We start from the raw sequence: 21,726 nt of genomic DNA on the forward strand, positions 1-21,726 counted from the left end.
TATTTAGTCACAGTTCAAGGGAGGGGAGATGTATTCTTCTGTTCATGAGTTGAAATCAATCTAACCTTGCATTTCCAGTACTATCCACCACTACTGTATCAAGTGACCAGCTAATGAATCGATCTTTGCATACATGTACTAATAACAAAGTTTAATATTGTATGTGATAATTTAATGCAATCTCAGGAAAACGGGGGGTGGGGAGGGGGGTGGGGTGGGGGGAGCAGAAACGTTTGGGGGAAGGTGGGACTACATGTTGCTGCATGTATATGTACATTTCTGGAGGTATATTTATAAATAATTTATTGTGATTAATTATATCATTTTATAGCGGTCGGTTGTTATGACTCAAGAAACTCTTATAAAGTAAATATCCATACAAGTGCATACGGTGTAGGAAATATACTTTTTCTTTTGTTTTTATCTCTGCTACCAAACATCAGAAATTTAATCCAATAACTCATGTTTTAGTACAAGGACATTCACTTGCAACATTCTGAAAAATAATTTTTAAACCAGGCATATATTTTTATATCAGAAATGAGTCGTCTTTAGCCATCACTAATTTGTATACAAGAGTTTCCCAAGTGACGTATAATTTTCGTAACTTCTTTTTCTGAAGAGTTCCAAAATTTTCTAGTTCTGATATCTCATATTTACCTTTTAATAACATATAGATTATGTAACGTAGTTATATCAATTCAGATTTCGGGAAAGTCATCTTTTTGAAAGTGTTAGCATATTGTACAGACACTTAGATAAATGTACTACATGTATATAATATTACAGGAAGAAAGACTTCTGGCAAAGACAAGAACAAAGGAGGGAGAACATTTCTGGAAATTTATGAAATCTTCAGTGTGTTTGGACACAGGAGCTATGATATCCATTCTGGTTGCCTCGGGATCGATTCTTGTGAATATAGAAAAGAGGAAATTCAAATGTTGGTTATTTTACACTTTAAAAGTGCTTACTGCTTAGTCCAATATCTTGATAAATCTAGTCTTTTATGATTTTTCAGGCAAATTAAATCTCCAACACATGTATACATTTTTGATAAATTACCCCAAGGACCCTATATTTTTTCAAAAGCAATATATATCTGAAGTAAATAAAACCATTTTTGTTGGGTCACACAATGAATAGAAATGACAGATGTAGTGCTTATATCATGGAATTTCTGTAAACAGATGATATTTTTTACAGTTTTTAGCTCACCTGAGCCAAAACCTCAAGTAAGCTTTTCTGATCAAAATTTGCCCGTTGTCTGTCGTCGTCGTAAACTTTTCACGCTTTCTACTTCTTCTCAAGAACCGCTGGCCAATTTCAACCAAACTCGTCTCAAAGCATCCTTGGGAGAAGGGCTTTCAAGTTTGTTCAAATTAAGGGCCATATCCCGTTCAAAGGGAAGATAATCACAAAAATGCAAAAATAGGGTGGGGTCATTTAAAAATCTTCTTGTAAAGAACCACTGGACCAGAAAAGCTGAAATTTACATGAAAGTTTCCTGATATAGTGCAGATTCAAGTTTGTTCAAATCATGGCCCCCGGGGATTGGATGGGGCCACAATAGGGGATTAAAGTTTTACATACTGATATATAGGATAAATCTTTAAAAATATTCTTCTCAAGAACCACTGAGCCAGAAATGCTGAGATTTACATGAAAGCTATCTGACATAATGCAAATTCAAGATTGTTCAAATCATGGCCCCTGGGGTATGATGGGGTCACAATAGGGGGATCAAAGTTTTACATGCAAATATATAGGAAAAATGTTTAAAAGTGTTCTTCTCAAGAACAACTGGGCCAGAAAAGCTTAGATTTACATGAAAGCTTCCTGACATAATGCAGAGTCAAGTTTTTTAAATCATGGCCCCTGGGGGTATGATGGGGCCACAATAGGGAATCAAAGTTTTACATACAAATATATAGGAAAAATATTTTAAAATCTTCTTCTCAACAACCACTCAGCCAGAAAAGCTGATATTTACATGTAAGCTTCCTGACATAATGCAGATTCAAGTTTGTTCAAATCATGGTCCCCGGGGGTTGGATGGGGCCACAATAGGGAATCAAAGTTTTACATACAAATGTATAGGAAAAATCTTTAAAAATCTTCTTCTCAAGAACCACTCAGCCAGAAAAGCTGATATTTACATGTAAACTTCCTGATATAATGCAGATTCAAGTTTGTTCAAATCATGGTCCCCGGGGGTTTGATGGGGCCACAATAGGGAATCAAAGTTTTACATACAAATATATAGGAAAAATATTTTAAAATGTTCTTCTCAAGAACCACTCAGCCAGAAAAGCTGATATTTACATGTAAACTTCCTGACATAATGCAGATTCAAGTTTGTTCAAATCATGGCCCCCGGGGGTTGGATGGGGCCACAATAGGGGATCAAAGTTTTACATACAAATATATAGGAAAAATCTTTAAAAATCTTCTTCTCAAGAACCACTGGACCAGAAAAGCTGAGATCTACATGAAAGCTTTCTGATATAATGCAGATTTAAGTTTGTTCAAATCATGGCCCCTGGGGGTATGATGGAACCACAATAGGGGATCAATGTTTTACATGCAAATATACAGGAAAAATCTTTAAAAAGCTTCTTCTCAAGAACCACTGGACCAGAAAAGCTGAAATTTACATGGAAGCTTCCTGACATAAAGCAGATTTAAGTTTGTTCAAATCATGGCCCCTGGGGGTTGGATGGGGCCACAATAGGGGATCAAAGTTTTACATACTAATACATAAGGAAAATCTTGTTCTCAAGAACCACTCAGCCAGAAAAGCTGATATTTACATGAAAGCTCTCTGACATATATTTCAGATTTCAATTTGTTAAAATCATGGCCCCCAGGGGTAGGATGGGGTCACAAGGGGGATCAACGTTTTACTTACAAATATATAGGGAAAATCTTTAAATATGAGCTAAGGTGACTCAGGTGAGTGATGTGGCCCTTGGGCCTCTTGTTTAAAGCCTTTCATAATTACCAAATTTAAAAATTGGTCTGAAACTGGAAGGTACAAACGAATCCATTACCATTTTGAATATTCATAACCTAGTATGTTCTGTTGACATGTTTTGTTTAGAATTTTGTTCAGAGAAATAAAATGTAAATCCTGGTTTGCGTTCATAATATATGCCATGCAATAGGACTAAGTGCTCTGTTGTTTAAACTGTGTATTGTTATAGGATTTTCGTTTAGTGTTTATGACTATCTCATGTGAGCATTACTGCCTATGATATTTTCTCTTTAAATATAATTGGTTTGAAAATATGTTGATAAATGACCACTACAGTTTGATTCATATGTATATTATCTGAGTTCAGAATGTTCTTTTGTGTTTTGTCTTATTGAGATGATATATTGTGCTCTTTGACTTAATGATGCTGCTTTAAGGCATAATTGTTGGACCTATAGTGTATTCATTTCCAAATGTATTGAAATATAATGTTTGATAATAATGAAGCAATGCTATACTTGTTAGGGTAGTAATGCACTGGTAATTCAAATGTACATTGATGTCTTACCCAAATGTTTTTATTTCGTTACAATTTTGGTTTTTGATAAGAATTTTAGGCCACATAGGTAATCTCTGGTGACCTGTCTTCTGAGTAAATTCAGGTAGCAATTGAACATTTTGTAAGAAAAACTTATGCATAGTCAGGTAGAGGAGGAAGGCCTTTACTAAAAATGTAGATGTCGTAATCCATGGGGTAGGGTTTCTGACTCTGGGGTAAGACCAAACTTGGTATACATAGTGCATATGTGTATAGGCACAGGATCTATCTTTTATCTCAAAAATGACATCACAATATTTTGCAAGAAGAACTCCAAAATAACAAATTTTTAGTATTAATTATGAGTTATCTATAGCTGCAGCGCTTTGAAATTTAAGTCATTTTGACGTTTTAGCCCTATTTAAAATATTTGTCAGGAGGACAATATATTAAACTGGTACCCCGCTGATTGGTGGCTACACACAAACATAAGAGATGCGAAATCAACAAGGGTACCAGTTTAGGCAAATGAGAACAGGGAATTATTTTGTAATTACTATCGTTATCCAATGTGTTTGTAAACATTCTGAAGAACTTTGTGTGATTTTCTAGTTAATATGATCTTAAATTTCGCTACCTTTTTGGAACATGCAACATTTCATCAATATCTTAGACCCTATGCCTTTAAGGTAATTCCACCCCTGTAGAATTATAGGTTCAATCTTATATTTGATTAATGGTTATCTTAGTAACAAATAAAAATGATAAGATAAGTATGTTGCAGCATTGATAAAAAGATTTATCAATTAGCACGCATTTACCTGTTATTGATGTCAGAAAATTACAATTTTCCTTAAATACATTTCATTATCACAAAAACTTGTTAAAACGATATAATGGTATTCATAACAATTTCATAAACTGTTTCTTTAAAAAATATATACAAATATGTTTATGAAAAGTAAAGGGAATCTATGCATAAAAAATTGATAAATAATTTAATGAAAAAGGAGTTATTACCCTTGGATTCAGTATTTCGAAACTCATACGTGACTTTTGAAATATCTTATGGTTAACAAGATTATTTACAATAACTATTGAAAAAGACTTCAACAAAATTTATGTTCCCATCATGCATAAATCTTATCAAATCATTGACTTTGCGAAAGCTTGTGACATCACAGGAGAGTGGAAATACGTTACACAATTATAAAATATCTTTTTTAAAGGTTGATATTAACATGAAACTAAATTAATATGTGGTAGTCCTTAACCAAAATTGTAAAATTCATGATTTCCTGGACAAGGGTTTAGTTACCAGGATGAGGCCAAGATTATAGTAGCAACTATTGTCTTTATTGTGATATGGTCAATAACTAAATGCATGCTTATTAGAAGCAGAAAAGGATATACCAAAGTGGTGATTTACACAACCCCAGGATTTTGACTGTACACAGGTCCAAAGTAGTCATATTATTTAATGTTGTATATATAACGTCTCCATATTAGTGAAATATTCTCGAGAGGGACGTTAAACAATACACAATCAATCGTCTGGATTGTATAGACACTTTCGGGGCATTTAAGTTTTATGAACACATCTTCTTTTATTCTGTGTTGTATGTTAGGATTTAATTTAGGTATGCAGAACAGGAATTTTTCTCAAGATTTCATAATGCTTGGGGCTAGTGATACTTTTTTAATTAATTATCATGTACCCAATAAGGCCTGTGGGCCTTTTATTTCATGAAATGCATTAAATTCTGATTGATATGTCTTTTGTAATTTTTCATAAAATCGATGAAAATCCTATATGTTTTATTAATATTTGACCAGCAACCATACTTGAAAATGATTTGTATGCCATGCCAGTTTTTGTTACAAAGTAACAATTATATAATGAATAAATTTCATGTTAAAGCTAACTTTTAAATTGTCTTTTATGTACTGTTTTGAAAGTAATTATTTTGTATAACAGTATTCGTGTACAGTGCAGATGGTGGTTATTTAAATGAATGCGAATAACATGATCAAAGTTAATTACTATTGCTATGGATAATTTATAGGACTCTGTAAAGATTATATATTAGTCAAAATTGTTGAAGAAAAGCTGGTTGAAGAGATAAAGAGATTTATCAGAGGCAAATGTTCTACAATTTTTTGTGGAAATTGAATGAATATGCATTGTCAGGTATAATTTCAGTGATAGCAAACTTGAATAATTAAATCGCATTCCGAGATAGGTTGTCCCCCAAAACAGTAGCCACACAACAAAGGTTATAGATGTTTGGAAAATTGACCGGTATTTCATCTGTGCTGGAAATTAATCACATGCAGTTTTTGCATAATTGTAGTTTAAATACCGTCTCTCTAAAGTCTTCAGCTGGTTTGGAAAATACTGTACACCTTTTGGTGGAATTGTATGAATTTATATGAATTTATATGAATATACAATGTCTGCCCAAGGCCTACTGCACATATAAAATATATTGTCTACCTTACGATGGAATTGTATAAAATTATATACAATGTCTGCCTAAGGATTACTACGGATATCTGAAAACTTAGGCAGACATAGCGAAATTCACTTTTATATGGATACCCACTTCTGCCCCGGGGTTGAACACACGGCCTACGGAACTATATCTCCTAGCAGCGTTCAGTCTGCAAGTAAAAAAAAAACTTGCTTTCGATGACGATAGAATTCTCGCCGCGCTGTCACACGCTACACGGTCATTGAGAATGGAAATGGGATACAGTCATTTGACAAAAAATTAAGAGGATCATACAGTGTGCACACTGCATTTCAAATATTTTAATCAAGCGTGTAAATTTATAAATATATATATATATATATATATATATATATATATATATATATAAAATCAGAATGACACATTCCATAAAACACAATCATTTACTGCTAGCGCTTTCTCCATGTCTACATGGTTCATCAGGCAGTTCAAATATGTATACAAAAATTGTTTAGTAACGTCTTTGTTATGACGTCAATTAAACGAGTCCTTTATGACGTCATAATAACGTTAACTGGTAGCGTTTGGTAATTGTCTATTTTGTAAAAATATTATGCTAAATTGTAGTTCAATTATTCAAATAATTATTTTCTATTAAGGCTTGGATTGAAAAGTTTAATAAAATAGTCCTCTTTGGCTTTGTGAGTTATTTCATTTTCAATCCACATTTTAAAGAACGGGAACACTTTAAATTTACCACCCCCGCATTCCGCAAAATGTTCACTACATGGGGTGTTCCGCACACTAGGATCTTTTACTTGTTGTTTGTGCACCCTTACTCGCGCATTAAGTTTGTTCGTTTGTCCTATGTAGTTTTCTCCACAAGTTGGGCAAGTGGCACAGTAAATAAGGTTCTCGGATTTACAGTTCATGTTGGCATTGACTTTCAATATTTTCCCGGATTTAAAAGTAATGGAATCACCCTCTTCTATGTATTCGCACGTCCCGCAGCGTGGGTCACCACATTTTTTGACGTATTTGACCTTATTCAGGGAGAAATTGGCTCGAGTTAGTAGTTTTTTTTAGGCATGGTGCCTGACGTCGGCTGTTAATAATTTGAGATGAATTCACCACATTTTTCATATTGTTGGATTGTTCCAAAATTGGAAAAAAACGTTTAGCTGTATTTAAGATATTGTGATTCCTTGGATTGTGTGTGACGACGAAAGGCACATTGTTGTTCTGTTTGGTATCTTTTTGGCAGGTTTTCCGAAGTTCTGAAATAGGTATTTTTTCTGCTTGTTGGATTCCAGTATCAATAAGGTTTTCTGGGTAATGCTGTCGTATCAAATGTATCTTTAATTCTTCTAAGCGTTTTTTACGTAATGTTGAATTTGGAATTATGGTGAATATACGTCTGGCCATATTGTATGGGATATTACGTTTAGTGTGTGACGGGTGACACGATCTAAAATCTAGATATTGATGAGTATCCGTTTCTTTGCTGTATAAATCAGTGGTACTGTGAGTGCCCTCTTTTATGATAAATAAATCCAGAAATGGTAGATTTTTAGTGCTCGCTTCCATTGTGAATTGGATTGATTCATGGAAATTATTTAAAATTGAATGAAATCTTTGTAAATCCTCATTGCTTCTCGTCCAGAAAATGAAGCAGTCGTCTAAGTAACGTTTCCAGTTTTCATGTATGCACTTTCCAAAATCTGCATCAAATATTTCCGGTAGTGTATGATAAATCCTTTCCTCTAAATATCTCATGAAGAGAGTAGCATAAGTAGGAGCTAATTTGGTACCCATTGCAGTTCCCTTAGTCTGGAGGTAAAATTGGTCGTCAAATTGGAAATGGTTATTTTCTAGTATAATTTTTAGACCTTTAATGATAAAGTCCTTTGAGAATCTTTCATTAATTTCTGTAGGGTATTTCTCAATCCAGTACTTTACTGCTTCTATGCCTAAATCGTGTGGAATATTTGTGTATAAACTGGAAACATCGAAACTGACAAGAATGGTTTCTGGTTGCACTGTTTTCGGGATGTAGTTCAAGAAATCCATATCATCCCGAACATAGCTCGGCACTTTCTTACTTAAAGGTTTTAAAATAATGTCTAGAAGATTGCCCAGTCTATGTGTGCTACAAGAGGGTCCTGCTATTATCGGGCGTAACTTGAGATCAGTAGGTCTTGGAATTTTGATATACGTTTCTCTACAGTTTTTGATATTTTCTTGGATTTCTGTGGATTTATGAACTTTTGGTAAACCATAGAAGTTGCTGGTTTTAATTTCAAAATTGGTCAGATAGTCTAATTCATTTTTGGTGAAGTTATCATCGAATTTTTTCGTAAGTTTCTCAGTCTTTGAGATAGTTCGGTGATTTTCATTTTGTTGAAGTTTCTTGTAGAACTGGTCATTTAGAGCTGATCTAACACCATTTCTTTGTAATGTTCAATGTCCATGATTATGATAGCTCCTCCTTTATCCGCTTCTTTAATAACAATTGATTGATCCCCTCTCAAACTTTGTATTAAATTTTGTTGATTGATAGAAATATTGGCTTTCACATTTTTATCAACTACATTAGAATTGGCCGAATTTTGGAGACATGCAATATAATCTATATAATATATATATATATAAGAAAGCCTGGAACACGCATTTTCATTGTTTAGTTTGTCATCAATAAAACTACATACAAGTATAAGTAAGTAGCACGATTTTAATGGATATGGATATACATTCATTAAAGCTCAGTAGAAAAGCGCCGCTGCGGTGTTCTAGAGGTAAGAGCGATCGCCCTGCATGCGGAAGGCCGGGGTTCAAGTCGTTAAAAAACTGGTAGTGACAGTTCCATCGCCAGACGCTCGGCATTAGGTGTGAGATTACCTTAAAAACGGATGCCCCGCGTCATAGTAGGTGTGGCTGTCAGAAGGGCCCTCACTGCTTAATGGCTGTACATGTAAGCGCCGAACAAAGGCCTAAATCTGAAGCCCTTCGCCGGTCTTGGTGATATCTCCATATGAGAGAAAAATTCTCTCTCGAGAGACGTCAAACAAGATACAATTAATCAAAGCAAAGCCCCAGAAGTAGAATAATTAATTATAGTGCATACAGGCATATGTAGTACTAGTGGGCTAAATAATTCAATGCTACTCAATGATCATGGTCAAATCTCATCTGACAACGTAAACGTTTAACAATTACAATTGGAGTCTGGCGACATATACATGTAGCGTTGGCAAGAAATCGATATTCTTTTACTCACATGCAAGGAATAATTCCATTTATCGATATCTTTCTATTATCATTGTGATGATAATAAGCACCCAATACGGAATTGAAATACAGATGCCCTACCTTTTCATTAATCAAGCAGTGCAGCAGGACAACGATACACAGACTAACTTCCCACGAGTCGCAGACCATTTCCTTATCTTAACAATAAAGTATATATCAAAAAAAAAAAAATGTAAAGTAAACGTATATTTTTCAATTGTTTATATCTTATGCAGAGTCCCGTGGGGATCCGGGTTAGAATACATGTAGGTCCTCAGTACCCTCTTGCTTGTCGTAAGAGGCGAATAAATGGGGCGGTCCTTCGGATGAGACCGCAAATACCGAGGTCCCGTGTCACAGCAGGTGTGGCACGATAAAAATCCCTCCCTGCTCAATGGCCATAAGCGCCGAGCATAGACCTAAATTTTGCAGCCCTTCCCCGGCAGTGGTGACGTCTCCATATGAGTGAAATATTCTCGAGCGCGATGTTAAACAATATTCAAGTAATCAACAGAGTATCATGCATTACATAAAAAGGATTCCCTTACCTTTCATACCATAAAACTGTTTATTTAATACTAAATATGACCATGAATTAATTGCAGATCGAATAGGAACTGATTGCGGGGTAACTAGTACCATCAACGAAAACAGTAAGACACAAATTGAGTTCGATGGACGCTATGATGGAAAAGAAATATTATCTGGCAACGCTGTGTATCAAGAATGCGACAGGATAATATTCCAGACAAAGAACTATGATGACCCTGATGCCAAATACAGAATTTGCATATCGCCGATATATTTTAACGACTTAAAATGTGCTGCTTCGTTAGACTACAAAAATGGGTTCTTTGCATCACCTTTGCAGGTAAATGAAGTTTACATTCATAGTATATGTTGAATAATATTACATGATAAAAGTTTAATGCGCAGTTTTTGCTCTCATGACATTTATCTATGAAACGCATATCATGTCAGAATAGATACATTTAATAGTGTGGCTGTACACTGGATAGACATACTAAAACATTAAATATAATAATGATTAATTGACTTCAGTTAAGGATTTGTAACAATTGCTTTCTGTTGTGGAAACTAATTTCGTATTGGTTCTATTTTATCTCTCAATTGGATTGAATGTAATTGACATGTACCATTATAATGAACACGAGTCCCACAGAACTCATCAGTCACCTTATCATTAGTTAAGAGTATCACCAGCCCCGAAGGCTATGAAATTCAGGGGTAAAGTTCCTGTTCTGAATATCTACGCTAAATTCTAATATTTGGCAATAGTATAAAACAAGATGTGTTCTGAATACCGAGGAAAGACTACGTGATATAGTATATGTTTCATTAACACGATATGACTAATTTGGACCCATCGTGAGGTTGCGAAATTCCTAACTTTGGTACATCCTTTTTTGCTTTTTCTAAACATGCATTAGCTTTAATACCATATCAGCAAACTTAATTATCAAATGTTAAATACTGTAGTCACTATCATAAGTTTGGTCGCATCCTGAAAGTAAAGCCCTTACTCCCTGGTATCATGAAATTTACAATTTTGGTAAAGGACTATCTACCCCTTATTAATATCTATATAGTGTCAATTTAATAGCAATTAAGAAAAATCGTGAAAAAAAACCATCCCTTTAAATATATGGAAATTCATTTCAAAATTAAGGGTTATCTCCCTCATGCATAGCTCTTATCCTTAGACGAATGTGACTCCACTTTTTTTTGGCACGCTGTTTTTCCCTATAATAGCTCTAAAACTTCATTGTTATTTCGGATTTCAAACATTTCGGTTGAGCATCACTGAAGAGACATTATTTGTCGAAATGCGCATCTGGTGCATCAAAATTGGTACCGCATAAGTTTTACATGGAACTACAATTGACTAAGTTCATTTTGATTGGACAATTACCGATGTGATACGAGTAAGTATTGTATCGGTGTTTCACCATCATAATTACAATCATGCTCGTAATTTCCCACCAAAAGAAGATGGATGAACATGGCGAACAAAGTACCTAAATGTGAATGGATAAGGAAGACAAAAATAATATCACTCTGAAAAAAAAGTTAAATTCGTCAATTAGTTTTAAAATATATATTATATTTACCATACGTTGTAAATGAAATACCCGAGTAATTAAGTTATTTGAAATATTGAAATGTAAAAAATCTTATACAAAATAACAGCGTTTTGTAAAAGCTAATCGAAGTCCCTTACATTGAAGACTGTATATGAAGCACAATTTAAATCCCCATGAACTGTGTAAGAAAGAACAGTAAGTAGATCAATTTGGGTAACGAGTTTGATTCCTCTAATCTCTCTTTTATTTAAAGAAGTTTTGATTTTATCCCTATTTTTTCTAAACAATAAAAATGTCAAATACGTGATAGAAAATATGTTTGTAGTATGTATTTCGATGAATATTTAATTTTCTCGCAGTGTTCACTATCTTCTTATAGTGGATTTTTGCTATGGAAACCCTTACCCTAATTGTGCGATACCTAAACATCTCGAGAAAAGTGGAATATTGAATAGGCCATCATTTACATATTTTCAAACTACTAAGTGGCACTTACTCGAGAGGTACGAAATTTACTTACAATACTATTATTATGGTAGATCTTCCAATGCGAAAAATAAATTTTCTATGCATTGAATTTAAACAAATTCCCGTGGAATGTTTTAAACATTCGTAAATTATTATTTCTATAAATTACATTTTGCAAATTTCGTAAAGGATTAATAAATTCACCATAGATTTAAAGAAATTAAAAATAAAAGACAGGTAAAAATAATGAAAAGTGATCTATCTCATAAATGCTAAAACTAATTCAAAAACACGAACCCCAGGAAGCACCAGGAATGGAATTTGTTTCCATGATACATGTAATTGCAATTAATGTTGAAAAATGTGATCTTCAAAGATTACTTCAATAGTGTGAATGAGGAGTTCTGGGATAGTTTTAGCATGAACTTCAGAGTATTAAAGTGGTGTTTTAACGATTATCCACGAGATATGAATATTGACTGGTGTACCCTCAGGGGTAACCTATTACAACGGAAAATTCAAACTCTCTGTATGATGACTGTTTATAGACAACACATTTCATTTTCCAGAGAAGTAAAGGTTCCCACTGGGGATTTGCCCTATTTATCAGAGAACATGTGACGTATCTGGTGATAAATAGGGTCAACTCTAATAATTCTGTGTGCCCACTAAGTCTGGGTAAACTCTCTTTTTAATTCTATCATTTCATTTCTTTTCAGTCATTTGATTGTCACATGAACATAAATTCTAGATATTGTGTACCCAACGGCGACAAATTATACGTTTTCCTAAATTTAGTGGAAGGAAAATCCATAAGCTCCACCATGTTTAAATTCAGGGTAACAGCAGAGAGAGTAGATGGTAAGTGTTTTTTATGCCTCCGAGATCGAAGATGGGGGGCATATTGTTTTTGTCCTGTCTGTCATTCTGTCTGAAACTTTAACCTTGCTAATAACTTTTCAATAGTAAGTTTTAGAGGTTTGATATTTCACATGAGTATTCCTTGTGACAAGAACTTTCCGTGGGTACCAAAATTTTTTACCCTGTGACCTTGACCTTTGACCTACTTTTGACATTGGTCATTACTTCTAAATGGTAAATATTAGAGCTTTCATATTGCACATGAGCATTTCTTGTGACAAGATCTTTCTATTGGTAATAAGATATTTGTCCTTGTGACCTTGGCCATCTTCGGAATTGACCATTATCGGGGGCATTTGTGTTTCACAAACACACCTTGTTTTTTACCTGTTGAATGTATATTATTTAACGTCCCACTCAAGAGTTTTTCCAATCACATGGTGATGTCATCATTGCCGGTGAAGGTCTGAAAAATTTAGGCCTATGCTTGGCGCTTATGGCATTTGAGAAGGGGGGGGGATCTTTATCGTGCATTACCTGTTGTGACACGGGCCTCGGTTTTTGAGGTCTCATCCGAAGACCGCCCCATTTAATCACCTCGTACGACAAGCAATAGGGTACTGAGGGTCTATTCTAACCCGGATGGTGTGTTACGGTTGTGAATATTGTTTGATTCATTACTGTTATTCAGTTGTCATTGGGATTAAGTATCATTGTACTAAAAGCTGTTGAGACTTAATAACGGGTTATATAAGTTGTTACGCCGTTCTTGGCACACTGATTTTGACTGCGGATAACTCCGTTTACCTGATCAGGATATAGGGCTCACGGCGGGTGAGACCGGTCAACAGGGGACGCTTACTCCTCCTAGGCACCTTATCCCACCTCTGGTGTGTCCAGGGGTCCGTGTTTGCCGAACTATCTATTTTGTATTGCTTATAGGAGTTATGAGATTGATCACTGTTCGTTGTCTTCACCTTGCACAAGGCAAAGAGGTTGGGCCGAAATATCTCAAAAAGTTGCGCCGAAGTGTCTATGTTCTGACAATCGTCTGTACACGAGACTGAGTGAAAATTTCTTGATTGGGACCTATTTAAACAAAGTACAGAAACAAAAAAATAAAATAATATGTATAGACTACCGTGTCAAGGAATGTGAGAAAAATCCATGCTCATTTCAACGCCGACAAAAGTGTTCCCAACGTGTACAATTAAAAGTCTGTTTTTACTTCGTATATTTACGTGATACATTATATACAGTTTTATTCTTTATTTGCTGCAATGTATGTAAAAGGGAACAGTGCCTTTTCATTAACATGTACATTATCTGCTGAATTTCATGTAGTTTGCACTACAAACTGATTTTAATGCTTTACTTTGACAGAGAAACTGAACATCGGAGCGATAGTGGGAGGCGTCATAGGAGGAGTTTTGTTTCTTTTTGTTCTGATTGTCATCATTATTGTGGTCAGGAGGTCAAAGATGAGGAATGCACGACTTTGACATATCAATGCATTTATATAAGCACTTCTGTCAGATATCATTACATGTACAATGAGGAGGACAGCTTCTACAATTAATATTATGTAATGATGTTGTATATTGTTGCCGACTGAATTTCTTTCTATTTCTGTTGTTTCTTTTGAACATATTTTATTGACCATATAAAAAGGATTGGGAACAAGTTTTAACAACTTACATGTCCCTATCCTGTTCTATTTCTCTGAGCATGCAAGATAATATCTCTGCCTAATGACTTTATCATGTTTCATTATTCAGGTATGAATATGAGTTATTCAAACGGGACCTTAGATATTTTATTACAGTTTACCAGGCTTGTAGGTGGATTGGACACCCCTTCCATCAAGTGAATTCTGAAACAATGCATGACTAGAGTGTACAGAACTTTATAATACGTGTATATGGTTCTGCAATAAACACACTAAACACGTTCTTATAATATATATTTTTTTTTCTTCTAGATATGTTTGCCCCCTTTTCATTCAGATACATGTAATACCATTGACTCCATATTCCACAATATAATACATTTTAAGGGGAAATGAAAGTGTAGTCTTGATATATAACTCTCAGAGATGGTTTGACAAAATTTTATTTTTAAATTAAGCTTAAGGTTGCTCAACAACTGTACATGTATAAAAATAGTTTTCTCTAGGACGTCTGATATATTTTTCTTATTTATATGGGACTAGATTGACTATGCTTCACGAGTAAATCCTGTCCATTTCACTACCGCAGATTGTCATTCCGTCAGTGTTTGTGCAAAGATGCTAAATATATCTATCAATGATACAGTGTTTATGAAACTGTATTATATAATACATGTATACAATTAAAAACTAGTGTGTCGTTCTGGTTGTTTATTCAGTGTCTTTTGTTTATTCAATAATAGTGCAAGCTCCTTTTTAGTTGCTTTTAGGACACCAACATAAAATAATATTAACTTTATTTTTTCATATCCACTACTTCGAAAATAATGAAAGCATACACTGATACGTTTAATGTTCCGAGTATCTGTTTTTCATTTTTAACATCGGCAATCATTTTGGTGACAACTCAAGTGTAAAATAATTTTGACTTCCTTCTTGGTCTTCAATTTCATCCTCGGTGTATGATGTCGCTGGCTTTAGGATAAAATAATTATCACTTCCTCCTTCTGCTGGAAAAAATTTCGGCTTTTCAGATTCTGTTGGTGATGATTGAAGACTTCCTGGTAGTGTAGACTTTGCTGGCCTAGAAAACTGTGGACCAAGCAAATTTTCATTTACAAGAGTATTGTGACAGTCGTTTCTCTCTCCTATTTGAAAATTTTCTGATTCTGGTTTCTCAAACTGTATTGCGTCAAGGGTGTTGATTTTTATTTCGGAAGGTGAAAATTGGAGATTTTGATCCCTTTCCAATGAAAAAGTTTCTTTTGGTTCAGAAAACTGTGGACCACTCATTGTCATGTTTGAATTTTTAAACTTTTCTTTTTCTAGAATATTGCTATTCTTATCCCCTAATGGAAGTTGTTCCGATTCTGAAACATCTTGATTCCCAGAATTGACAATGTCAAACATAGCAATGGTCACATCCTCGTATCCGATATCCCCCTTCGAAATCTGGTCTGGAGCATGGTTAAAATCTACAAACTGAGAGTTGAAATCATATAAGGAATATACATGTTTCCGAATATAATCTAACACATCTAGAATATGCAATGTCGATGAAAATAGCTACAAATTTGAACATGATCAACTATACTATGGTTAAAATTACAACTGAAAATATAAATAAAGGTTTCAAAATATTTTCACTTTATCCTTTTTTCTACTAAGAAAACATGTTTTGGGATTTGAGAAAAAAAAAGTTCAAAGTTCCAATAAAAATCATAAGCATAGCATGGGAAAATGCATATACTAACAAAATTTCTCTCTTTCTCTTAATCTAGATCTGCTTTATTCCTTCTCTCTATTCTGTCCATTCGCACTTACCTCAGTCTGATCTACATGCGAATAGTTGTTGTACGTCTCCGCCGTAGCCTCCCTCCGGCGACGACACACCATAACACATACACAAATGATGATAAGGAATATGAGAACAGCTGCTGTCATTGGGAGCCAGACAAACAGGTTTCTAGGACTACCAAGGTCAGGTGTTGTAGTCACTATGTGAAATGGAATATTAAAATATTTCTTTTACCTAGACATAAGAGCGACATAAACATCCATTTAAATACTAGTCTCTCTCTCTCTCTCTCTCTCGTAATATACCATTACAAATCAAGTGTGAAATTATCAAATAAATTTGTCTTGAGACTAGATGTGATGGACTCAATAATATTTGATTTTCCTAGTGAATGCATGCACGAGTGACGCGGTTACATCTATGGCAATACTTGCATGTGCACAACGTACAAAATTTAGTTACCTGATATACTTGAGAATTGAGTTGCAAAAATGGTGATATTCACGTGTCGTTGTACTGTGAAATTGGTACCTGTTATGTTAAAAAAGGGTTAAGAATTGCAGCTGAAATCGGTGCATCTCTGAGAAAAAGTAATGAACTTTTGATAAAAGTATTCTTACCTGAAGTTGAACGTTCTCCAGTCGGAGGGTTTGTTGTCAGTTTGTTGGCCGCCTTACCCGTTGTACTGCGTTTGGTGTTCCGCTTAATACTTTTAGCTGGAAATCAGAGAACTAATCACATACTTACTTCAGTCTCCTGATTTTGTTCATGAATGAATAAGCATAATTTTATATTGTAGCAATAAAGAGATTGACAACAATATTAATATCTGTGAACAACACAGTAGAACAGGAACATGCTTAAAATAAGCTGCAATCTTAGCCAAGTTTATTGAAAATATGTCGTATATTCGTGAATTTGTACCTCTCCAAAGGGGTCATTAATTTCACATAATAATTATATACAAGCGTCCGGCCGTGGGGATTCGGGTTAGAACAGATCCTCAGTACCCCTTGCTTATCTTAAGAGGCGATTAAATGTGGGCGTTCCTTCGGATGAAACCGCAAAACCCGAGGCCCCGTGTTACAGCAGGTGTAGCACGATAAAGATCCCTCCCTGCTCAAAGCCATAAGCACCGAGCATAGGCCTACATTTTGCAGCTCCATACGAGTGTAAAATTTTCGAGAGGGACGTAAACAATAAACAATCAACATATACAAGCTATAGAGAGCAATGAATTGTGTAAATTCTTTCAAGTCGTTTACCTTTTAAACGTGTTGTTGTCTCCATATCCATGTATGTTTTGTGTCCGACAAGATATTTTTCTTTCTATCATCCAGTGGTATGTTTTCTTTACTACGTGTAAACCTTTGGATTACTTATAGAATAATGAATCATGTTCGTCTCGGGGCGCAGTCTTCCGAGCTTTTCTTCCTGACTGTGTTATCATATAAAAGACTGTCATTGTTTATTTCTAGCTATGATACATATAGGTTAAACGTATGAAAATCACCGCGTGGATGTCTTCTGCAGTTTTAAGAGGTTTGGAGTAAATATTGTTAATAGTAAGTTTAATGAATACATTTAAACCGTCACTATGGTGACCTTGAGCAGCATGTCTAAAAGAAGTGGCACTTCATCTACTTTGTACGTCGGAATGTACATGTAAGTGGGGGGGGGGGGGGGGGGATCTCGAAGGGACGTAATGTAAATAACCAATCTAGCCATGACAGAGGTTATGATAGTGGATCTAAGAGGGGTGGAGGATGTAAAATAGCTTGCTCCTCTTATATGGCTTACCGGATAGCTTTGAAATTCATATAAAAATGTTCACATTGTTCTAACCCATAGATGATCGATTGATTGTTAAGTAGATTTAAGTTTGTTCAGATCATGGCCCCGAGGGTAGGGTGGGGCAACACTTATAGGGGATCAAAGTTTTACATACTGATATATAGGAAAATCATCTCCAGAACTAATAAGCCAGTTTCAATCAAACTTGGTACAAATCATCCTTAAATTAAGGGGATTCAAGTTTGTTCAGTTGAAGAGCCATTCCCCGTCAAAGGGGAGATAATCACAAAAATAGGGTGGGGTCGTTAAAAAATCTGGAAGAGGTGAAACATACGTGTTATGATAATTTGAAATTTCAGAGTATACATTTTTGTGAAGCGCAGTTTGGTGTTGGTTGCCTTTGAGAATTTTTCGCTCATACTGAGACGTCAGCAGCTGTAGGCGAAGTAACACAAATTTAGACCTATCCTTAGCGCTTAGGGATGTACATATAGCAGTGAGGGTTCTTCAATGTGCCAGCGCCTGCCGCGACACGGATACTCCAGTTTTAAGGTTATATCCAGAAAGACTCGTAATTCTCACTTCTAAATGCCGAGAGCTTGTCAAAGGAGCAATCCCTATCTATGTTTTTGTCTTAAGTTTGACACGGCTACGGCATAAGCGGGACTCGAAATCACGACCTCTCGGTTACAAAGGAATGCTCTACCACTGCTACCGTGACCGGTCAAGTGCAGTTTTGGTAGGAAGTATTTTCAATATAACTCATGATCTACAGATTGGTAGTTTCTTATCATCATACTTTAACTGAGCAATCTGTCAAGGCAATAAGACGTAAATTGACCAATCTAATTAATTGGACTGTTCATGCTCCCGTATTGTAATATGTCACTGTAGCGATCGAAAGTGAGCGGATTAAGGGATCTAATTTTGATTACATTGTAAAATGACAAGATATGCAATTACAAATTCTTAATATTAATTTTTGTTATGAAAGTAAGTCAACCCTTATGATGGATCGCTATGTCTCTAACTTCTTGGTTCCATTAAGCTAATACTTTTTGAAATATATGTATATCAAACATATACAACTGATCGAATCTACCTGTTTATGATCGTAGGACTATATAACATATTCAAATTCCGTGAAATACAAAGGAACATGTTCGATTATGTACGTTCATATATGTAACCGTCAGCAGGATGAAGAAACAATCCAAATGACTGGTTAGGAATATCTTTCTATATCATAGAAAGCGATGATTCAAGAACTATATATCAAATTACCATTTAGTGCACGCACACTTTCATTTTAAAGACTGGGCTTTATATCACCATAGAAAGTTGTTTCTTCAAGGAAGAAGGAAATGTTCATATGTTGTGATTAGAATTTTAAAAAAATGTTCAACACCATTCATATCCTACTCACAAGTACTCTGAATATGATATTAAAAAGCTCCATGTGAGTGACAAAATCTCTAGAGGGACGTTAAAGAAGATACAATCAATTAATCATAAAAGATATACTGGATTTCATCATTGACATCATCTTTGTAGTCTTTAGAGATCATGCCAATTGTACTTGTACTTTTTCACGTAGATTTTATTTTTTGGCATTCTTAAGAGGCAAAATTTATTCAAAATATTCTCCTGCAGAAGATCTAGAATTTTCTTGCTGAGACAATGATTAGTCCAAAAAATTCCTTTGGTAAACAACGCTCTGATTTTACGCAGTTGTGCATTGTAAAGTGCGAATTCTAAGGAAACGAACCCCACCTTAACGAAACGAACCACACTGTATAACCGAGCTCTTTTAATTATGATAATTAAAAATGGTATATTAGACCCCCTGTGAAAGTTACCACACATAAATAAAATTCGACTCCCCTTTGATGTAGGCTTTCAGCTTGACTGATACAAAATTTTAAAAGTTGGGAGGGGTGAGGGGGGGGGGGGGGGGTGAGTATAAGCACAAAGTACATATCCGAAGTTGATTAAATACCATGTGCAATTAGTTTCAGGTCAATAAATTTCAGAACGGAGGGTTACAGTCTCGAAGGTTTGGGGGAAACACACTAAACGAGGGGTGGGGTCGCCGGCGTTGGATTCGCCTTTGGACATAAATACATGTTTCAGTATTTTTTTGTTTGCCCTAAAGACAAATCTATGTATACATGTGGATATTGTGTATTTGTATGTAGTATATCAAATTGTGGATTCTGAGTATGCCCCCCCCCCCCCCCCGTTCTCTTTGTAATTTCTGCTTCTTTTCTTCATAAGCCTTTTGATTTTACAAAATGCTGACCTCCTCCTGGTATTATTGCATAACAAATTTCCGTTTTCCGTCCCTTTTCAATTCCCTGTCTTAGCAACACCCCAAATGTATAGCGTTATCTTTAGACTCACTACATATCAAAAATAATTTTTAATAATACATGTATATGAAAGGTGAAGATAACGAACAGTGATCAATCTCATAACTCCTACAAGCAATACAAAATAGATAGTTCGGCAAACACGGACCCCTGGACACACCAGAGGTGTGATCAGGTGCCAAGGAGGAGTAAGCATCCCCTGTCGATCGGCCACACCCGCCGTGAGCTATATATCCTGTTCAGGTAAACGGAGTTATCCGCAGTCAAAATCAGTATGCCAAGAACGACTTAGCAATCGGTATTAATTACATCAGACAACATTTGACCCAATAATATTGTGTATTGACGAACTAGATCGTTGTAACAACCATAGAATTTGCGAAATGCTGACTTCAATCGAGACTGTTGAAACCCCTGTACCATCAACTTGTTTGTCAGTAGCTTACCTTGATTTAAAAACTGACTATATGCAGAACAAGCTCTTGCATATCGAATCAGTTGAGATACATGTATATAAACATCATATGCAGGTGATAATAGAATACTGCTACATAAATATGGGAAGTTGACGATGGAGAAGCTGAAATCATCCTGTTTGCCATACAGTTGAGTTGTCAGTTTGCCGTTAAAGCTGTATGGTCCGAATGACAATATTATTTTCCATCTCGTAAAAACGCTATTAAATCATCGCACGTATGTAGTTATGAGGCTGTATGACATATTATACATTATTTCACCTGTTTTAACCCAAACTATTTGATTTTAAATCGATGTTTACAAATATCCGCGTCAGACTGCCATTTTAGGTGACAGTCACGTGACCAGTTCAAACTTTCAGATCATCGGTGGTCTTTATCTTTGTGCTGTGTATTTTGTTACAACAGTACCGTGCCACAAGTTTATTAGAAATAAAAATATCAAATACCTCTTATTAATTCGTTGTTTTACGCTCTTTCAGCCTTAAAACTAGACAGTTGCGTATGAGTTAATACATCATGTTGGGATTCCCCTGACGCGCGTGGGTCTATTTATAGACGTCTATTATGGGATGATTTATTTATGTACCACACATATTTACTTTCTAAATAATATTCTCACTGTTTTCTTTTACCTGCAGATGTTTTCAATCATGTAAGGGAAAGGTAATAACTTTATAAAGCAATTAATCTGCTTTAAAGTAATTATGTACAAAAATAAACATGATCATCGGGTCATACAGCTTTAATGTCTACTTTCAATAAAATATCTAAGTATGAAGCAGAAGTGGACGATTCTGTGGTGTCCTTTATTTCGAGCTCACAGGGATGTCTCAAATCTAGTTATTATTGTTAATAGACAAAACGTCATCGATATATCGAAATGTCGAATTAAAGGCCACAGTG

At 35.1% G+C, this 21,726-nt stretch overlaps 2 protein-coding genes across 2 annotated transcripts in view; one reads left to right on the forward strand and one right to left on the reverse strand.

Moving 5' to 3' along the window:
* Positions 1–15,086, forward strand: part of LOC125655265 (uncharacterized) — a 29,684-nt gene extending 14,598 nt beyond the window's left edge. Inside the window, exons 2-4 of the mRNA XM_048885506.2 lie at positions 9,883–10,148; positions 12,570–12,711; positions 14,095–15,086. Coding sequence (XP_048741463.2) covers positions 9,883–10,148; positions 12,570–12,711; positions 14,095–14,213 — 527 coding nt within the window. The 3' untranslated portion in view covers positions 14,214–15,086. The remainder of the gene's footprint in view (positions 1–9,882; positions 10,149–12,569; positions 12,712–14,094) is intronic.
* Positions 14,806–17,834, reverse strand: LOC125656444 (uncharacterized). The gene is made up of 5 exons (XM_056144630.1): positions 17,444–17,834; positions 16,799–16,894; positions 16,641–16,709; positions 16,205–16,377; positions 14,806–15,862 (listed from the first exon to the last, which is right to left on the reverse strand). The coding sequence occupies exons 1-5, from the start codon at positions 17,472–17,474 to the stop codon at positions 15,272–15,274; spliced, it is 960 nt and encodes a 319-aa protein (XP_056000605.1). The 5' UTR covers positions 17,475–17,834; the 3' UTR covers positions 14,806–15,271.
* Between the last annotated feature and the right edge of the window lie 3,892 nt (positions 17,835–21,726).

The sequence above is a fragment of the Ostrea edulis genome, chromosome 7, assembly GCF_947568905.1.
Source record: "Ostrea edulis chromosome 7, xbOstEdul1.1, whole genome shotgun sequence".
NCBI classification, from domain to species: Eukaryota; Metazoa; Mollusca; class Bivalvia; order Ostreida; family Ostreidae; genus Ostrea; species Ostrea edulis.

Excerpts from the sequence above, each read along its gene's own strand:
- LOC125656444 (XM_056144630.1), bottom strand. The coding sequence starts at position 17,474 with ATGGATATGGAGACAACAACACGTTTAAAAG. Across the intron at positions 16,895-17,443 it reads GACAACAACACGTTTAAAAG|CTAAAAGTATTAAGCGGAAC; the intron begins GTAAACGACTTG and ends TCTGATTTCCAG. Across the intron at positions 16,710-16,798 it reads TGGAGAACGTTCAACTTCAG|GTACCAATTTCACAGTACAA; the intron begins GTAAGAATACTT and ends TTAACATAACAG.